Source organism: Polyodon spathula, unplaced genomic scaffold (assembly GCF_017654505.1).
Source record: "Polyodon spathula isolate WHYD16114869_AA unplaced genomic scaffold, ASM1765450v1 scaffolds_1308, whole genome shotgun sequence".
In the NCBI taxonomy this organism is placed as follows: domain Eukaryota; kingdom Metazoa; phylum Chordata; class Actinopteri; order Acipenseriformes; family Polyodontidae; genus Polyodon; species Polyodon spathula.
In genome coordinates this window covers 1-17,213 of record NW_024472791.1, presented here as the reverse complement: position 1 = coordinate 17,213, position 17,213 = coordinate 1, and the positions used below count along the sequence as shown (strand labels likewise).

Here is a 17,213-nt window from a genome sequence, read left to right as displayed (position 1 = left end):
TTACTCCAGCACTGACGCAGCTTTTAATGTTTAATCCTGAGCTAATTCTTACTTAGACTTTTGCAATTGTATCTGGCAGCAACTTTTGTCTCCATCTTACTACAGTTGAGAACTGATAATAATAATAATAATAATAATAATAATAATAATAATAATAATAGTAATTTTTTTTTTTTTTTTCTAGTTTCAGGTTTTAAAACGGCCAAAATTGCCATCACAAGAACAATTCTCAACATTCTTCAAAATGCTCACAGGTGTACAGACTGCTGCTGGAGCAGTAAACCTGACTTCGTTTTTTTCATTGCAGAATTAATTTTTATTTGTAATCGAGCAGTTCTCTTGAATATAATTCTGCGATCCGATTGATGATCCAAACGTTCATATGAATCACAGTTACTGCGTTTGAATTTCTCCCCTGTAATTTTTTCCAGTCGCTAAACCAATGCATACTTCCCGCTCGGCTGGCATTAGGATTAAATAAACACGGCTGACTGATCTGAATCATCCTGCTGTCGCTCTCAGTGGCAGGCGTTGTGACAATTCACTAGTTCAGACTGATTCTGTCAAAACGCTTGTCTGCTTGACTTTCTAATAGATTGACCTCAACATCCACCAGTGAGAGAGATATTAACGTTATATTCGTTACAGCTTGGGTTGACTGGCTTTAGACTGCCTGTGATTGTACCTGCAGTCATTATAACATCATGAAGCAGTTTGCAGAAAAACAGGGGGTTTGAGGGGGAGGGGCCAGGAGTTCCCAGTGTCCAGTCCCGATCCTCCGCCTTGCTCTGGCTACACCACTGATTGACAGCAAGATGGCAAGTGAAATATTATTTTAACAGGAGAGTAACAGTTGTATCATTATTGTGATTTTTGATTGGTCGTTAAGGAGTTAATTTAATGAGGGTTGAGGCGTAAAGCCCACAGACTCGCTCGCTGTCACACGCACACACACAGGGTCTGCCGGGGTCCAAACATCATCCTTTAGAGCTTCACTCCAACACCATTCAGACTAAACCAGCATGCTGCCCCAAACATAAGAGAAGACAACCACACTGTACGTCAATTAACCCTTTCCTGCATGGCAACCTCACATTAGGACGGATACAAAGAAATGATCTTCCAGTCTTTATGTGGCAACACATGGAAGACGCAAATGCATGGCAGTATTGTGAGGCTAGGAGATAGTGTGCTACCTTTGTTGCATGATGTCTCTTGTAAGGGTTTCAATATTTCGTGCATGAAAGGGTTAAACACCTACTTAAAAATGCTTATCTGTGATTTTACAGCTTCCTTCTGCTGCAATAAACCAGGCTGGGGCACTGCTTCATGGTGCAGGTGCAGAGATTGCAATGCCTTTGCAATGGTTTACTTGCATGCAATGGTTTACTTGCGGCCATCACATGGAAGGGTTACGCCCCCCCCACCCCCCCCCCCCCCCCCCCCCCCAAAGGGTGGGGGTTATCACACCGGGGGTGGCCCCCAAGACAGCATGACTGGGGGGCATGGCAGTGTGGCTGGGGGGGTGGGGTAGCGTAGGCTGGGGGGGTGGGGCGTGCTGTTAGTGTCCCAGAGAGCGAGTGAAATCCACACAACGTGCAGAGGAAGAAGCGTGCTAGGAGTTATTAGAGGTTAGTGGAGCGAAGACAGAGGAGAAAAAGAAGAGGAGAAACTGGTCCCAATCTACAAAGCTCTCCTCCGGCCTCTATCACATACTACGGAGACGAGGCTCGCGAGTCACCCCCAGCCCAGGTGTGCTGCGTCCTTGTGAACAGACTGCACTGCACAGACCCACAGAGAAGCAGCCATGTGTACACAGAGCACTCCACCTATGCAGGATTGCACCTGTCCCAGCTGTAATTTAGCAGGATGGGTTGTTGTAGTGTGTAGACTCACTGGGAGTTGAAGCTTTGGGAGTAGGGCTAACAGACAGAGAGTAACACCACAGTGCTAAATTATAGCAAAACTATAGCTTTTGCAAATATACTATATAGGACAAAAAGAAACAAAATGAGAAATTCCCCAGTTTCAACCTTAATGTTTTACTCATTTCAAATTAACCAAAATGCAACAGCTCCCTGCTAAAATCCCACACACATCAGGATAGAAATAATGACCCCAGACATTGTTCCCCAGCGAGCGAGAAAAAGGCACTGCGTTTGGAGGGACAGGGACCCTCACAGCCCCCCAGACAGGGGCCCTCTCCGCACAGGCACACACAGAACAGAACAGAACAGGAGAGACAGAGTCACAATCCACTGAAAACATGACAGAACAAGGAAGCCAAGATCCAGCCAACCTCCCTCAAGATTGCAATCTGACTGATTAACAAACCCTGCAGGATTTCATTCTTTAAATATAAACATTAATGTGTCAAAAGGTGCAGTAATTGCTTTTTATGAAGATGATGCCATTATTGTAGGCAGCTTGACCAGTTCCATTAAAGTGTTCAGTCTTAGCTTTCCACACACCCTGTTCTTTATAGAGGAGATCTGTGGGGTCAACACAGGACAACTGATCAAGGTGGCCCTGGATCCAAGCACTGTGCTGGATCATTAACACAGAGCACCGAGGCTATGCAAACCAAACTGCTAACCGTGCAGGGCAGGGAGACAGTGACAGGACTGTAGTGTCTATGCAGGGAGGGCTGTATACGATGGGAGGTGTTAAGATCCCTCAGAACCACTGGACAGACCCCTCCCTGGTCTATTGAAGGGTCTAAATGTCCTTAGCAGGCAGAAGAGTGTGGGACTGTGTGAGGTGACTTAGACAAACGCAGGTGTCCCAAAGGCAGGAGGTGGGGATTGGGAGAACGGTGTCACCACCCCCCCCCCCCCAAACAGAGAAAGTGTCTGCAGCTTTGCACACCACAATAATAAAATAAAAATCACAGAAACAGAGACACAGAAACAAAGCTAATTGTATTGCCCAATTCTACAGGACTCACCTTGCTACATGAAGTCAACCTACAGGAGTCTGTGTGACCTTGACGTCGGGAAACAGCACTGTTGTTTCAGAGATATCATTATGTTTTGTTTGCCATTTGCAAGCTTTACGTCATCCAGATGAATCATTTCTCACGTCCTCTTAGTGGTGTGTAATGAACAAAGTTTCTGTGTGTGTGCGTGCGTCTGTGTGAGAGAGTGGGGTGTGTGTGTGTGTGAGGTGTGAGGTGTGTGTGTGTGTGTGTGTGTGTGTGTGTGTGTGTGTGTGTGTACTCTATGATATGAAGTTGAGAAGACCAATTGATGGCAAACACACATTTGGGCTGTTTAATGTTTGAGCTACTGTTTAAAATCAAGTTCATTTAAGAGAAAACTTTTTAATGGTTACATGTCTCGCAGTATGTGTATCATGGACCATGCCTGTGTCTCTGTGTATGTGGCTCCCTGTGTCATCTTGTGCCTGTGTGTGTGTGTGTGTCCCACAGTGTTGTTACCTGGTCTTTCTCGCGCTGTATTCTGCTTTCCAGCTTGCTCAGTTTCAGCTGCAGCTGTACGATGAGCTCCTTCTCTGTGTGGATCTGCTCCAGCTCAGCCTGCCTCTCTCCCTGGAGCAAAGCGCGCTCCATCTCCGCCTGAGAGAGAGAGAGAGAGAGAGAGAGAGAGAGAGAGAGAGAGAGAAAGAGAGAGAGAGAGAGAGCACCGTAAAATACAAAATCACACCTCAGCAACCTTCTCAGAGAAAAAAAAATAAACTACTTCAGCAAGTAAACACAGAACCAACTCATTTCCGATAAGTGACATCCAGCTTATTGTGTTATCTCTATAGCCCTGCATGGGGCCATAAAACAATAAAACACAGGTTTGTATTATCTGATGATTGAAGTATTAAACGTTACAGAACACAGAATGTCGAGGCAGCCCAGCCCTCTTCCAGTCCACATTTCCATTTCACTCGTTCACTCAATAGTCACGCCTTGCTAAACAAACTACCGCCAGCGCAGAGGTGCTATGCAAACTGAAACGGACAGGCTGGAATAAAAACCAGAAATGGAATGGGATTCTGGTGCCTGATTGGCCGACCCTAGGCGTACCTGTACAGGTGAGCTTGTGTGAGATTAGGTCAGTGTGTCTTCTGAACTGCAGAGCAGTTGGTATTAGTGTGGGAAAACTTTAACAGGTGTGGAAATGTGCGATTCATCATGTGGTTCTCAGGTGATCCAGTGAGATCCCCTGTGATCCTGTCTGATCCCCCTGTTAAATTCCCAGGGATCCCTCACCTCCTGCTTGGACTCCTGTAGCTGCTGCTCCAGCTCAGTGACTCTGCTCTTGAGCTCGTCGATGCGGGACAGCACCCGCACACGCTCTTCCTCCAGATAGGAAACCTCCTGCCGGACTGCAGCGCCCCCTAGAGAGGACTCCTCATGCTGCAGGGAGAAACACACACACACAGGGGTAAAGAAAATGACTCTGTGTGAGAGTTACAGCACAATACCGGTCTCTCAGTGTATCCCCATCTCTCAGTGACCTCACCTCCTGTGTGTCCCTGTCTCTCAGTGTTCTCACCTCCTGTGTGTCCCTGTCTCTCAGTGTTCTCACCTCCTGTGTGTCCTTGTCTCTCAGTGTTCTCACCTCCTGTGTGTCCCTGTCTCTCAGTGACCTCACCTCCTGTGTGTCCCTGTCTCAGTGTTCTCACCTCCTGTGTGTCCCTGTCTCAGTGTTCTCACCTCCTTTGTGTCCCTGTCTCAGTGTTCTCACCTCCTGTGTGTCCCTGTCTCAGTGTTCTCACCTCCTTTGTGTCCCTGTCTCAGTGTTCTCACCTCCTGTGTGTCCCTGTCTCTCAGTGTTCTCACTTCCTGTGTGTCCCTGTCTCTCAGTGTTCTCACCTCCTGTGTGTCCCTGTCTCTCAGTGTTCTCACCTCCTGTATGCCTGTGTCTCTCGCTGTTCTCACCTCCTGGTGTGTGCTCTCTGTGCTGCTGCACTCCTCTTTGAGGTTCTCCTCATCGCTCTCCCGCTGCCTCTGCCCCCCCCTGCGAGTCTGTGTGTCCAGGGAGGGCCTCCTGCCGGCCCCCTCCCCAGGGAAGGCTCTTTCCCTGCCAGGCTCCCCCTCGCCTCCTCCCTCCGGCACTGAGTCAGCCTTGTTGTACTCGGCACACAGGTTCAGGATCGTCTCCAAACGCTGCTTCTCCTGGGAAAGCAACAGAGAGAGAGAACAGCGATCAATGGAGACGCACCAGCAAAAGCACAAGCATTGCCAGCTACGGGAATGGATATGGTACCAGGAACCAGGAACTCCAACCCTGCCTGTCTGTCTGTAAAATGTCAGTCAGTCAGACAGAGAGACAGACACTTCTGGGGGATGGTTCAAGTACTCCTCCATAGTCTGCAAAAACAAAACCAGAATTTATTGCAGCCAATCTCTGTGTTGCTGCTGACCCCCCCCCCCCAGGAAGCTGACAGATGCCCTTGTGTTTTGTGGGTTCAGCTGCTACCCCTATAACTCAGCGGGAAGCCAATGCCTGCCTGCCTCTCAGTTTTGCAATCTGTGCGTGTGTGTGGATACCTCAGCTACTGCATCGCCTGCCCTATTGACGGAGTGGTTCCTCGCTGTGTTCTACTCCTAGAAGATGCAGTCTTTGTGTTTGCAGAGCGAGTCAGTTGCATGTTAGTTTTTCTCCCGAGTGTTAGCGCTGGATCGCAGTCAGAGAGCCCTGTAATTACCCTGACTGACTCAGTGAATCCCAGCCGCCCTCATTCCTCAAACCACTGAGGAAGAAAGCTGGAGCCGCAGGCCACGCCAGGGTAACTGCCCTACAGAAACAGCAAGAGACAACCTCCCTCAGGTTCCACACTCAGCTACCCAACCCCACTGCGTTCAATACTGCAGCCCAGTAACCACTGAGCTAGTCAAACACTGCAGCCCAGTGCTCTAACCACTGAGCTACTCAAACACTGCAGCCCAGTGCTCTAACCACTGAGCTACTCAAACACTGCAGCCCAGTGCTCTAACCACTGAGCTACTCAAACACTGCAGCCCAGTGCTCTAACCACTGAGCTACTCAAACACTGCAGCCCAGTGCTCTAACCACTGAGCTACTCAAACACTGCAGCCCAGTGCTCCAACCACTGAGCTACTCAAACACTGCAGCCCAGTGCTCTAACCACTGAGCTACTCAAACACTGCAGCCCAGTGCTCTAACCACTGAGCTACTCAAACACTGCAGGAAAGTAATCACTGAGCTACTCAAACCCACTACCTTCCACACTGCAGCCCAGCCCTTCCTTTCTCAAACCACTTAACTTATACACTCTCTCATACAGCCTCCTTCCCGATTATCTTTTTTTTTTACAGACAGTGCAAGTGTGAAGAATCCTTCCCTTTTCATTGTCAAGACAGCACATAGTGCTGCCTCAGGCTACAGAAATGACAAATCTGAAACTGAGCCAACAACGACGGACAGACAAAGTTAAACATCTCCCTGCAAATTAGACTCCCTAGTACCTGTAGTCTATTGCCTTTCACAGACACTAAACCAATCTCTGTTCCCTATTTGGTCTACAAACAGACAGGCAGGCAGAGATAGCTGTACAAGAAAGCCAATAAAAGAAATGCCCCCTGGGGCTTTAGAACAGCTGAGAGACTCGGTGCAGGAAAATCCAAACAAACAAAACCAGAGAAAGATCAGCACTGGCTCTCCACCCCTCCCCTCGGTCAGACCGGCCCAGCTCGGAGTGTGGAATCTGGGATAGCTCCACAGGGGGCCCTGGTACAATCCTGCGCAGTACACACTCGCCTCCATTACGATAATGTTGCTCATTTTCTGCATTTCCATGCACATAGTACTGTAGTTGTTGCTTGATAGCTGGAGGTGTCCACGCTCCTTGATGCTGTAGATCCTGGGCTGATTAAACAGACAGGCATGGCTTCCTAATAAAAGGAGTATTTCCTTTTTAAACCCAGAGCCAGCTCACACATCACATCTTCATAACTGCTGTTAAACAAACCCGGAGGTCTAGTACTCACATGCATGCCGGCAGCCAGCTGCTATTTCCAGAAGAGAAGGGGTTCTAAGCCTCTGTTACTTTCCTCAAGTTTAGAAGCAGACTCCTTGCTTGCTTCCAGTCAGATACAAACACACCCAGACACTGCCTATCACTCAGCTAGCCTGTCTCAACACATACCCTTAATCATAGAGAGAGAGAGGGAGGGAGGAGAGAAAGAGAAGAGGGAGAGAAAAGCCATGCGCACAGAGGGTTTAAAACATCTAGGGCTTGATTTTCTGAGCTCTGCAAACGTCATCTTAAATTGTTTATTATTTGTTTTAGAATAGCAAAACTGATTTCAGAAAACAACATACTAATAACAATTCAGATTAAGAAGGCTTGACATCCAGGCACTGCAATCAATTGCAAACAAATAATAATACAAAATACAAAAACAAAAAAAATTCATTAAATGACTTAACCTGGGAAACGACTTGCCGTGTAGCACAGCATATTCCTCACAAGGAATGCAGCCCATCTCTCTGGCCCCTGAGGTCTTCCTGCCAGTCTGTCTGTCTGGGAATCTGAACTGCCCCAGAACACCAGAACTAACGGAGATCGTCTCCATGTCATTTCCTAAACCAGAGTACTTTCACATGCTCAAACATTTAAACTGCAGCTTACTGGGGATGTCTGACTCAAACCAGACAAGAACCATCATAAGAAGCCTCAATCACTATTTCATCAATTACTGTAACGTGCTTTCATGAATAAGGCTGTATGTATTTATGTATGTAAGAACAAATTTCACTACAAAGTAACAGGAGCTCTGCCTTATCACTGCGCTGCGGTCGACACACAAACAGCCTTGATGTGAGCCCGTCTAGAAAGGCACTGGCACACAAACAGACAATCCACGAATCACAAGCAAGAAACACAGTCAAGGTCATCACATTGATAAAAGGATACAGAATGTACAGACCATGAAACTGGTGCATTTGTTACTCCAGTGAAACTTCACCTTCAGACTAACGGCAAGCCCTGGATTTCTGTAAAGAAATCTTAATGCAAAGCGTCACCTGATACTAAAGAGATGTCACTTTGATTAACCTACACTCCGACAGGCTCATTGGTGGGTTTGTATAGAGCGTTGCACCAGGGAATCAATCTGAAACCCTTGTGAAATGCTCTGCTGTGCGACGAGGGATAAGGACTCCAGGTGCAGAATTCCAGGTTGTAATCGTCTGCTATTAATTATGATTATTATTTTCCAAAGCAGGTTATTTTCTGCCATGGTTTTCCGAGCTTCATGCACTGGAGAATCAAGTGTACAGGCTGCACTGCAGCATTACTGGCGGTGATAATCAAGATCAACACTCACATTTTTCAGCTGGCTATTAACAATGTGAGGTGTGATTAGGAACCAGCACTAGCCCTGTACTGTAAAGCATTTCAACAATGTGTCAGTGCTTAGGTACAGAATACACAAAGCATATCAAAAACGAACAACAGAAAGGATACAGTTCTATAACTTTATACAAAAGCATTACTCTATTAAAGGTATTGAAGGATCTAGCGGTGAATAACTGTTTAGTTGGTTAATCGCACATCGCCGTTTATGGAACAGCCCTCCTTGAACGTTCGGTAATTGTTACATAAAGATAAATCTATTTTAAGTTCTTCTGACTTGAGTTATTACTCTGGAAGTTACACAGTCAGACAGAGAGGACAGTGAAATCGGAGCATCTCGAATTGGAGACAAAACAACCACAATCTGTCAAAACAGTGACACGGCAGCTCTTACTCATCGTTAGATACTGTGCACAGCAACCCACAGGAGAGGTGATGAATGCACACCTCACTGTACAAATGAGACCTTGACCTCGGCGAGCAATATCCAGGATCACTTTGGAGATGAAAAAGAAATCTCCAGGCAGCATTTTTCTCTTCAACGTAAATTTAAATTAATGCAACACTAAAATGTTGCATGCAAGTCGCTATTTATGTAATAAAGGTGCAGTTAACCATTACACACATGGCAACCTCATAAAATGGCAGCCTCTCTCCTAGTTTTTCTACGGAAGACCCGAATGCATGATAGCCTCACGTGAGGCTAGGTTAAATTTGTTACATTATGACTATAAAGGATGCCATTCTTGCCCCCATATAAAGAAAATATTTTCAATGCAACATATATTTATTACGTGTCCAAAGCTACTTCAAAACGTTGTTTTTTTCCCTAGCTATTTTCAATATTTCATGCATTAAAATATTAATACACATTCACATTTTGCTGCGGGACACTGATAGTCAACGGCTGCATCTGCTTGACTTACAGACTACACCCTAGTAGGCAGAGGCTATGATCTTGTCTATAATGCCTGACTCCTGGGCCACCCTGTAGCGTGACAGTATCGCCGATTGCAATGGAGTCTAAACAACCTGTCAGTGATGAGAGCAAAGGTCTCCAATCCACAGAGACATGACTGCGTAGCGTGAAGGAACCTTACTCAAGTCTCATACTGGAGCCATTCCACACATACCAGAGAGGGGAGTGGTCAAGACAGCCAGCACTGTCTACAGGCCACGCCTCCTCGTGAAACACCTCCCCCGCGGCTAAACATTCCGCTGTCTCTCACAAAGCTCAGGAAACCCTCTCATCTGTTGTTGCGTGCAGATCCTGTAGCCTGTAGCCTTTCTTTTCATTTAAGTTGTCGAATTGTGGCAGCCAACAGCAGATGAGAACAGTTAAACAAGTTAGAACACAAGCCTGAAAAAACAAACAAACAAACAAAAAAAAACTCCAGTCTATTTAAGTCACTAGCTAGTTTGCTTGAGGGCAAGGTCTGCATCTGCCTGAGAATGCCTGTGTGTGCTACAGTGAGCATGCAGGGAAGCTCACAAAATGTACAGACACAGCTAATAAACCCTCCATAACTCTGAGTGCACTTGTCTACATCCACAATGAAAGCATGGCACTTCAAAGACAGCTCGATAAAGCATTGTCACAAGCTTTGTTCAGCAAGGTATACACCCTGTTAAACAGACAAGCTATTATGCAGCAGACCCTGATCTGGATGAACAGCACGGTGCAGGACTGCATCCTCCTCCAGTGCCTGAGCGTTGGGCCCTTGCCTCCTCTCACACTCCGCTCTGCAGACTCTCTCTCGCAGGGGTGCGTGAAGAGTCCACGAGCAGGAATGCCAGCTATTCAAAGCACAGGCTCTCAAAGTGTCGCCAGCATTAATCCTCTGGCTTCACCCAGGTCACCCTGTACCCTTTCTGTACCAAGGAGTACCAACCCGCCAGCTACCCTGCGTCTGTAATAGCTTTGCTGTATTGGCTTTTAACAACTCGTGAGTTGAATTATTATTATTTTTTTTTTATTTAGTGTCCAATTATTTTTCTCTGCACTGCAGCAATGCCCAACACAGCTCAGGAGAAGAGAAGGTTAAGTGGGTGTCCTCTGATCCCACGACCGACCTAGCTTCCTCTTCTACACCCAGGACTCACTAGGTGCCTGGCCAGTACGGTCTGCTAAAGCGCGATGAGGAGAAGCAATACCTGCCGGGTTTGGATCCCAAACCCGCCGATGAGACGCCCCCTCCCTCGCTCCCTCCCCAGCGACTTTGCACAGCCAGGACGTAAACCTGTGCTCCCTTGACTGTACGAATCACCCAGCATGCCGTGCGGCCGTGCTTTTATCAGATGAGCCACTCTGGAACCCGGTGAGTTGAAGTTTTGTGACGAGGGCCCACTACTGTGTATTAAACTGCACACTGGGAGATAAAGCTACAGAGAAGTATCTCCCTTCTTTGTGTAATCTGGTAATCCACAAAACAACTTCTTGAGTGTCATGCTGATGAAGACCCAAGCCAGATCACGTATCTATAACTGAGTGTCTAATAGCTAGACTTAGCAGCAGCACACAATAAGTTAACGCCTGAATTAAGCACACTCTGCCATGCCCATGTGACTAACAACATGCAAACCCTATAGGAGATATACAGTCTAGAGAATCACTTCCAAACAGCCCTGTGAAGTCAGTCAAAGGAGTGAGCACACAAACACCCCCACACCGGCAGCCCCCTCTGATCCAGCCTAGTCCTCGCTCCCTTTCCTCCAGTTACCCTAAGGAAAATTCCTTCAATGTCCCACACCACTGACCCACCTCCAGAGGAAGAGCTGTGAGATTGCTGGTGTCACCAGTCTATACCACAGCCTTTTTATATATATATATATATATATATATATATATATATATATATATATATATATATATATATATATATATATATATAGTGGCCTTACAGCGCTTCCCTGATTAACTCTTCACAAACAGCGACTCAGACAGTATTGTTCTGCTTGTTAATGTATAATCCACTCTTCTTGTACAATTAAATTAACACAACTAAGCAAAAGTAGCTAATATTCTATGTTAAACTATATTATCCATTTTAAAAGGCTGCAATATTTTAAAACTTGTGAACAGCAAAACAAATTGTTAATGTTACTGTTTTGAAACTGAATGACTGTTACTTGTCCACAAAAAGCCAACAGTTAGTTGTGGCTTTCATTGAATCCCAGCAAAATGCAGTCAGTTTAAATGACCCAAAAAGTTTCTACCATACAAAATGCATTGCTTTGTGTAATGTACTGTATCTGCATCTCATTGCCTTGAGTAGTACACCCCCACACACACACACTCTTATACAATTCTGTAACAATTTAGAGCAAACAAAGTTTCTTTCACGTTATCAGTAAGTGCTACATAAACACATTTACATGCATTTCCAAGATCTTACCCTGAAAGGTATTTTGATCAGATCAGGCAGTTATCTGTGATGCATAATGAAGGAGTCCTAATTACCTTCAGTAACGATGCACAATCCTTCAGTAAGCCCGGGTTCTGTTGGATCAGAGACAGTATACAGACCCAGGCTTGGTCCTTGCTGGCCTCTGGTCCAACAGGTACTGATGCAGTCCTGTCGGGTCCAGTTAAGTCCCTGATGTCCATAGCAATGCGATCACACTGGCTTGATACTGCGATACAGTACTGCACTGTACTATTCTTTCTCTGTCTCTCTCCCTGGAGGTCCCTTCAAGCACAGCTGTTCCCAGGCCCTCTCTGTCTCTCTCTCTCTCTCTCTCTCTCTCTCTCTCTCTCTTTCTCTCACAGTGATATAAAAAAAAAAAACTTGAGTTCAGAATAGACGTTTCCCAGATCAGGAAGTCACAATAACTTTCAGCTATCTCAATGCCCTGCTGACAACAGAATGGAACACAGGCACCAGGGGGCGGGGCCTGACAGAGGGGGCGGAGTTATCCCAGGCCAGTCTCGGAAGGGGGACAGGGGTGTCACTAAGCTGCTCAGCTCTTCCAGTCAGTGTCAGAATTAAAACATGCCTTTTGTGAGAGATAACACCAAGCCTGCCTATATCTTATAATGCTAACTTCTCAAACAACTAGTTAACACTTTAAAAGATCTATATCAATCACAAGCTACTGGTTTTTAAAAGTGAAAACACTGGATCCACGTAGTAACCTAGTAATAATTGAGGTTGGTTGCTGTAAAGCTCACCACATGAACCTGAGATGCCAGCCACAGCAATTCTGACTTTCTCTTTGTACTGAATCAGCGCAAACTGAGTCTCCCTCACACCTCACTTGCAAACGCAGCACCGAGACGCCTGGTGGCTTTTTAAAAACCTCTGAATTGTATTACAGCGTAATTTTATCTCACAGAGTCAGCCAGCCTCTGAAATAACTGCGTGATTGTCCGAGCTCTCAGGTTACATCTCTTCTCACCCGCCTCTGTATCTGAGAATACACCTCTGCTGCCCCAAGTGCCAGGGCCTTGGGTTTACAGCCAGAGATGATGCAGATTGCACGGCACAGGCGCAAAACAAAAACCAGGAGCGCAGAGCAATGAATCTGAAAACAGATTATAGCATCAACTCTTAAAGAAAATTCAGTGGAGGAGTCCTGAATATGGTTTTATTAAATCTGCTAGCTTCTCGAAAGTTTACCTCTTCCACCCCTGGTCTTTGATCCAACCCTGTTCCAAATTGTTTAACTGAACCAATGAAACCTGCATCCAGACCCCAAAGTCGTTCATTCTGTTAAAGATGGAGTGGAACGGCCCTCCAGGACCGTGATTGGACACCCCTGTTCTAGACACTGTGTAAAACACAGCCAGTATAATAAAGCACCATTTGGAGAAAAAAAAATCCATTTGTTTTCTATTCAATGAGAAAGCAGCTTGAAGATGTGATTTGTAACATTGCTGTGTGATCTACTGGTCTCTCAGAGTGATGGAATGTCAAGCACGTTTGGGGGGGGGGGGTGTCCAGATCAATCTACCCCTTGAGAATGTAAACAAACTGGACCAGGTTTGCTACAGTAGAGTGCACAGCAGAGTATGGGTTTTATTAACTGTACTGTATCAACTACAGTAAATATTGAACAGCCCTGAGATTAGGTGTACCACACACCCCTAGCTTGACATATGAGAGTCCTTGTTACGCAACCACAGAAACCTGCCTGGCTGGAACACCCCCGCCCTCTTGTGGCTGGAAGACTCTCTTTCGGTTTACAAAGATCCAGGGAGCTTAACCCTCCTGGAAATGAATAAAACGCATAAAAGACAAAAGAACTGCATTTAACTTCTCAGCTCCTCAGAACAAAGAGAGAAGAGAGAACTGGAAGATCCTTGCAACTCTTCTAGAAGCCTTTACATCCATTCTCTCGATGAAAAAAAAAAAGGTTACCCTATCAGCTATGGTTTAGTGAATGCAAAGTGCCACCTCTCCTGTGCCTGGTCTCCGGTGAGCTCATAAAGGGTTCTGCAGTGGCTGGCACTGTTCCTGGCTCTGGCCCAGGCCCTGCTAAATACACCAGCAATTATGAGGTAATGGAAGGGTGATGTCACCCTCAGAGCTCCAGGCACTTAGCTGAGCTCAACCGCCCTGTCCTACACTGATAGACAGACAGAAAGGTCTCCCTTCTCTCTGTCCCACAGCCACAGAACCCAGAGTCTAGGGGAGACCCCTTTAGCACCTTTAGACATTCAAAACTCACAGCAAAAATTCTCACACTCAAAACTAAAACCGAATACCCACAGATGATTTGTCGTTTTACTTAAAACAATTTGTTTGAATAATTCTATAGTTGTGGATGTAATCAAACATGGCTGCAACTTTTGCTCCAGTGAAAAGTTTCAAAACATTTCAACAGTGGAAAGGTGGAGGGAATTGCTCAGAACAATAATGACCCTGAGCCTTTCAGAGCGAGATCCAGCTCTCTAAAGAGCTCCCTATTAAAAGGAGGCCCCTGTCGACTGCAGACAGCTGCAGAGGTGATTAATGGCTGGGGGAGGCTTGGAAAGAGACACATGCTTCACTGATAGGTAAATACAGCCTGAGGGCTGCTTGAGCCAACAGCAGCCCTGCTCTCCTGAAACCAAGGGAATCTCAAAGGGCGACAGTCCCTGACATGCAGGCAGGCCAGAGTACCACAGGGATCACGCCTAGCGGTAGGGTCCATCGAGCCAGGGGGACCACATTGTGGGGAGGGATTGCCTCGGTTTGGGGTTAATAGTTAATGGCTTCAAGGCAGGGGCTGTGCTGTGCAGGCAATTGTAGGGCTTCACGGCAGGTGTGAAGGCAATCAGCTACACATACTGACAGACAGGAGGCCCAAGACAGAAACAGCATACTAGCTCTGTAGAGAAATGTTGGGAGAGGAGACGAGAGGGGCGCCTTGATCTCAAGTGCAAAGTGCAGAAAGCGTGTTTAATTGCAGTGCAGTACGAGGACAGAAGGGAACACGCTGAAATCACAGAAACAAAAGAAGCTTTTAATTTACAGGCAAATGTCTCAGACTCTGGCAGCAGACCCTCTCAACACCCCCTGGCCCTTCCCCCTCCCCTGCAAGGACACAACAATCACAGAGTTGCTATGGTTACTCAGCATCCTAAGATTCTGTAAGTGACTGCATTTTTTCCATGGCTGAGCTTAGTCAATCTGGCAGCGTGCCCCCTGACCCTAAGGAAAGGGAGAGTCTGAGTCTGCAGTGTATCACTGCTGGGATCCCTTGAATGGCATCTCAGTAGCTAATCTGATCTCGCTTTTCCTTCAGCTCAAACCAAAAGGACACACTGCCATCATCCCAGTCCCTCATCTCTAACCACAAGGACACACTGCCATCGTCCCAGTCCCTCATCTCTAACCACAAGGACACACTGCCATCGTCCCAGTCCCTCAGCTCAAACCACAAGGACACACTGCCATCATCCCAGTCCCTCAGCTCAAACCACAAGGACACACTGCCATCGTCCCAGTCCCTCATCTCTAACCACAAGGACACACTGCCATCGTCCCAGTCCCTCAGCTCAAACCACAAAGACACACTTCCATCATCCCAGTCCCTCATCTCTAACCACTAACCTGCTGTTTAAAACCAGGCAATGTTACCCAGTTTCCCAGAGTAAACAATCCTCTAAATGAAATTCCAGGGCTCACTCAGAACAAGCACAAGCAATGTATAGAGGGGAATACCAAAGAGACTGAATCCAGACAGGAGGAAACTCCTGGGAGATCTCTGCACCGGAAACGAGCACAAAGAGATTCAGATCCAGCTGCCTTCAACTGGAGTTTATTGTACATTGTTTTTTTTTTAATAATAATAATAATAATAATAATAATAATGAGTTTCAGATCCACAGCTGCAACTCCTGCCTCTCCCCTCTCCTCACAAACGCACACAATGACATCAAAACCAGGGCACGCACACACCTCAAAATCGTGTGACAAATGCACAGCAAGTGAACGGTTAAAAATATCCTTAGAAAATTGAGATGTTATCGAATTACAGCCAAATGTAATCCGAAACGTCTACAAGTGTGTGACAAAAGTGTGGTGCAATGTCAAAATCAGGACAGCTATCATGTGCACAAACAGACAGACCAGTGCATCCCCATTTTGTGTGGTGTGTCCGGCCACCTCCGCCAGACTCATAGTGAAGGATAATAAACCTTCCCTACTGGACTAAACATCGTGAGGCACAGAAAACAGTGAAACATTTCAATTCACCCTCTAACATAAACTGCAGCAAGCCAACAACAAAGACTGCATGCTCCTCACACTGGGCTGGATGGTTCCTGTGGTCAGAAGGGAACTGTTTAGGTGCATTGTGCCAGGGGGGGGGGGGTCTGTGCAGTAGCTGGTGTCTCTAAAGCAGAAACATCTCAGTTTATACACAGAGATCTGCAAACAGACTAAACAGCCAACAGCTTCTGAGGGGTTAATGCAAGAACAACGCGTGTTGAAATTCCTAGCCAGCTCCAGTCTGGATGTCAGTCAGTTGGTTAATGTTTATTTCTGTGAATCCATGCAGAAGCACCAGCTATCCTCAGCCTCCGATCTCCAGCAAGCCAAACGTTTCGCAAGATTCTTTTGGCGAAAGCTTCGTGCTGCAGCGGTTTCTTCAAATTGCTATGGTTACAGAAAACTAAAAATGCAGCTAAAATCCAGGTCGATTCAACGCTGGAACTTTTCCAGCAGAAATCAAAATGGGTCTTGTTTAAAGTCCTGTTGAATTTACAGTACTCTGTAGAACACAGATTATGAACACATTCTACAGTACACTGCATTAATATCTAATATCTAATATCTAATGGCTGTGGTATCCCCTTGGTCCTTCTAACAAACACCCCTCCCCTCCCGTGTGACTGTCAGTGTACTCACCAGCCTCCCCATCTCCTGTTCTCTCAGCCGCTCCTCTCTCTGCCGGCGGTGGTACTCCAGCAGCTCGTCCTCGTTGTCGCTGATCTCTGTGATGCTGTTCTTGCGTTCACGCATTCCAGGGTGGGGGGGCCGCAGCTCTCCGGCGCCCCCTGACATCTTCCTGTGCGTGCGGGGGCTGGGCTGCGGAGAAGACCCTGGCAGGGAGCCCAGGCTGTAGGCGGGCGAGAGGGCATTGCCGTAGCTGGCCTTCCTGATGCCTCCGCTGTCCGCCCCCTGCTGGAGGCTCGGGGAAGGGCTCCGCGCTCGCCGATGCCTGCCCCCGCTATGAAGCTCTTCCGAAGGGGAGCCAGCTTTGCGGCGCAACCTGGGGCTCTCCGGCACCGAGAGCTTCCCAGCTTCCGGAACCCTCAGGATGGGCGACGGCCCGGGCAGAGGTGTGGCCACCCCCCTGCGGGACAGTGAGGGGCTGAGAGGGGGCAGCTCACGCATGCTCTCTGGGTTGCGCCGCCCCAGGCGGGGGCTCTCCGGGGGCTGCAAAGT

The 17,213-nt window shown here is 47.0% G+C and overlaps 1 protein-coding gene across 1 annotated transcript in view; it reads right to left on the bottom strand.

Annotated features, from left to right (window-relative positions):
- The window catches only part of LOC121309540 (pleckstrin homology-like domain family B member 1), a gene marked incomplete at its 5' end in the record, with an annotated part of 36,211 nt that extends 19,001 nt beyond the window's left edge, over positions 1-17,210 (bottom strand). The window contains 4 exons of the mRNA XM_041242521.1: positions 3,440-3,577; positions 4,223-4,369; positions 4,862-5,131; positions 16,674-17,210. Of these exons, the coding sequence (XP_041098455.1) occupies positions 3,440-3,577; positions 4,223-4,369; positions 4,862-5,131; positions 16,674-17,210 (1,092 nt within the window). The remainder of the gene's footprint in view (positions 1-3,439; positions 3,578-4,222; positions 4,370-4,861; positions 5,132-16,673) is intronic.
- Between the last annotated feature and the right edge of the window lie 3 nt (positions 17,211-17,213).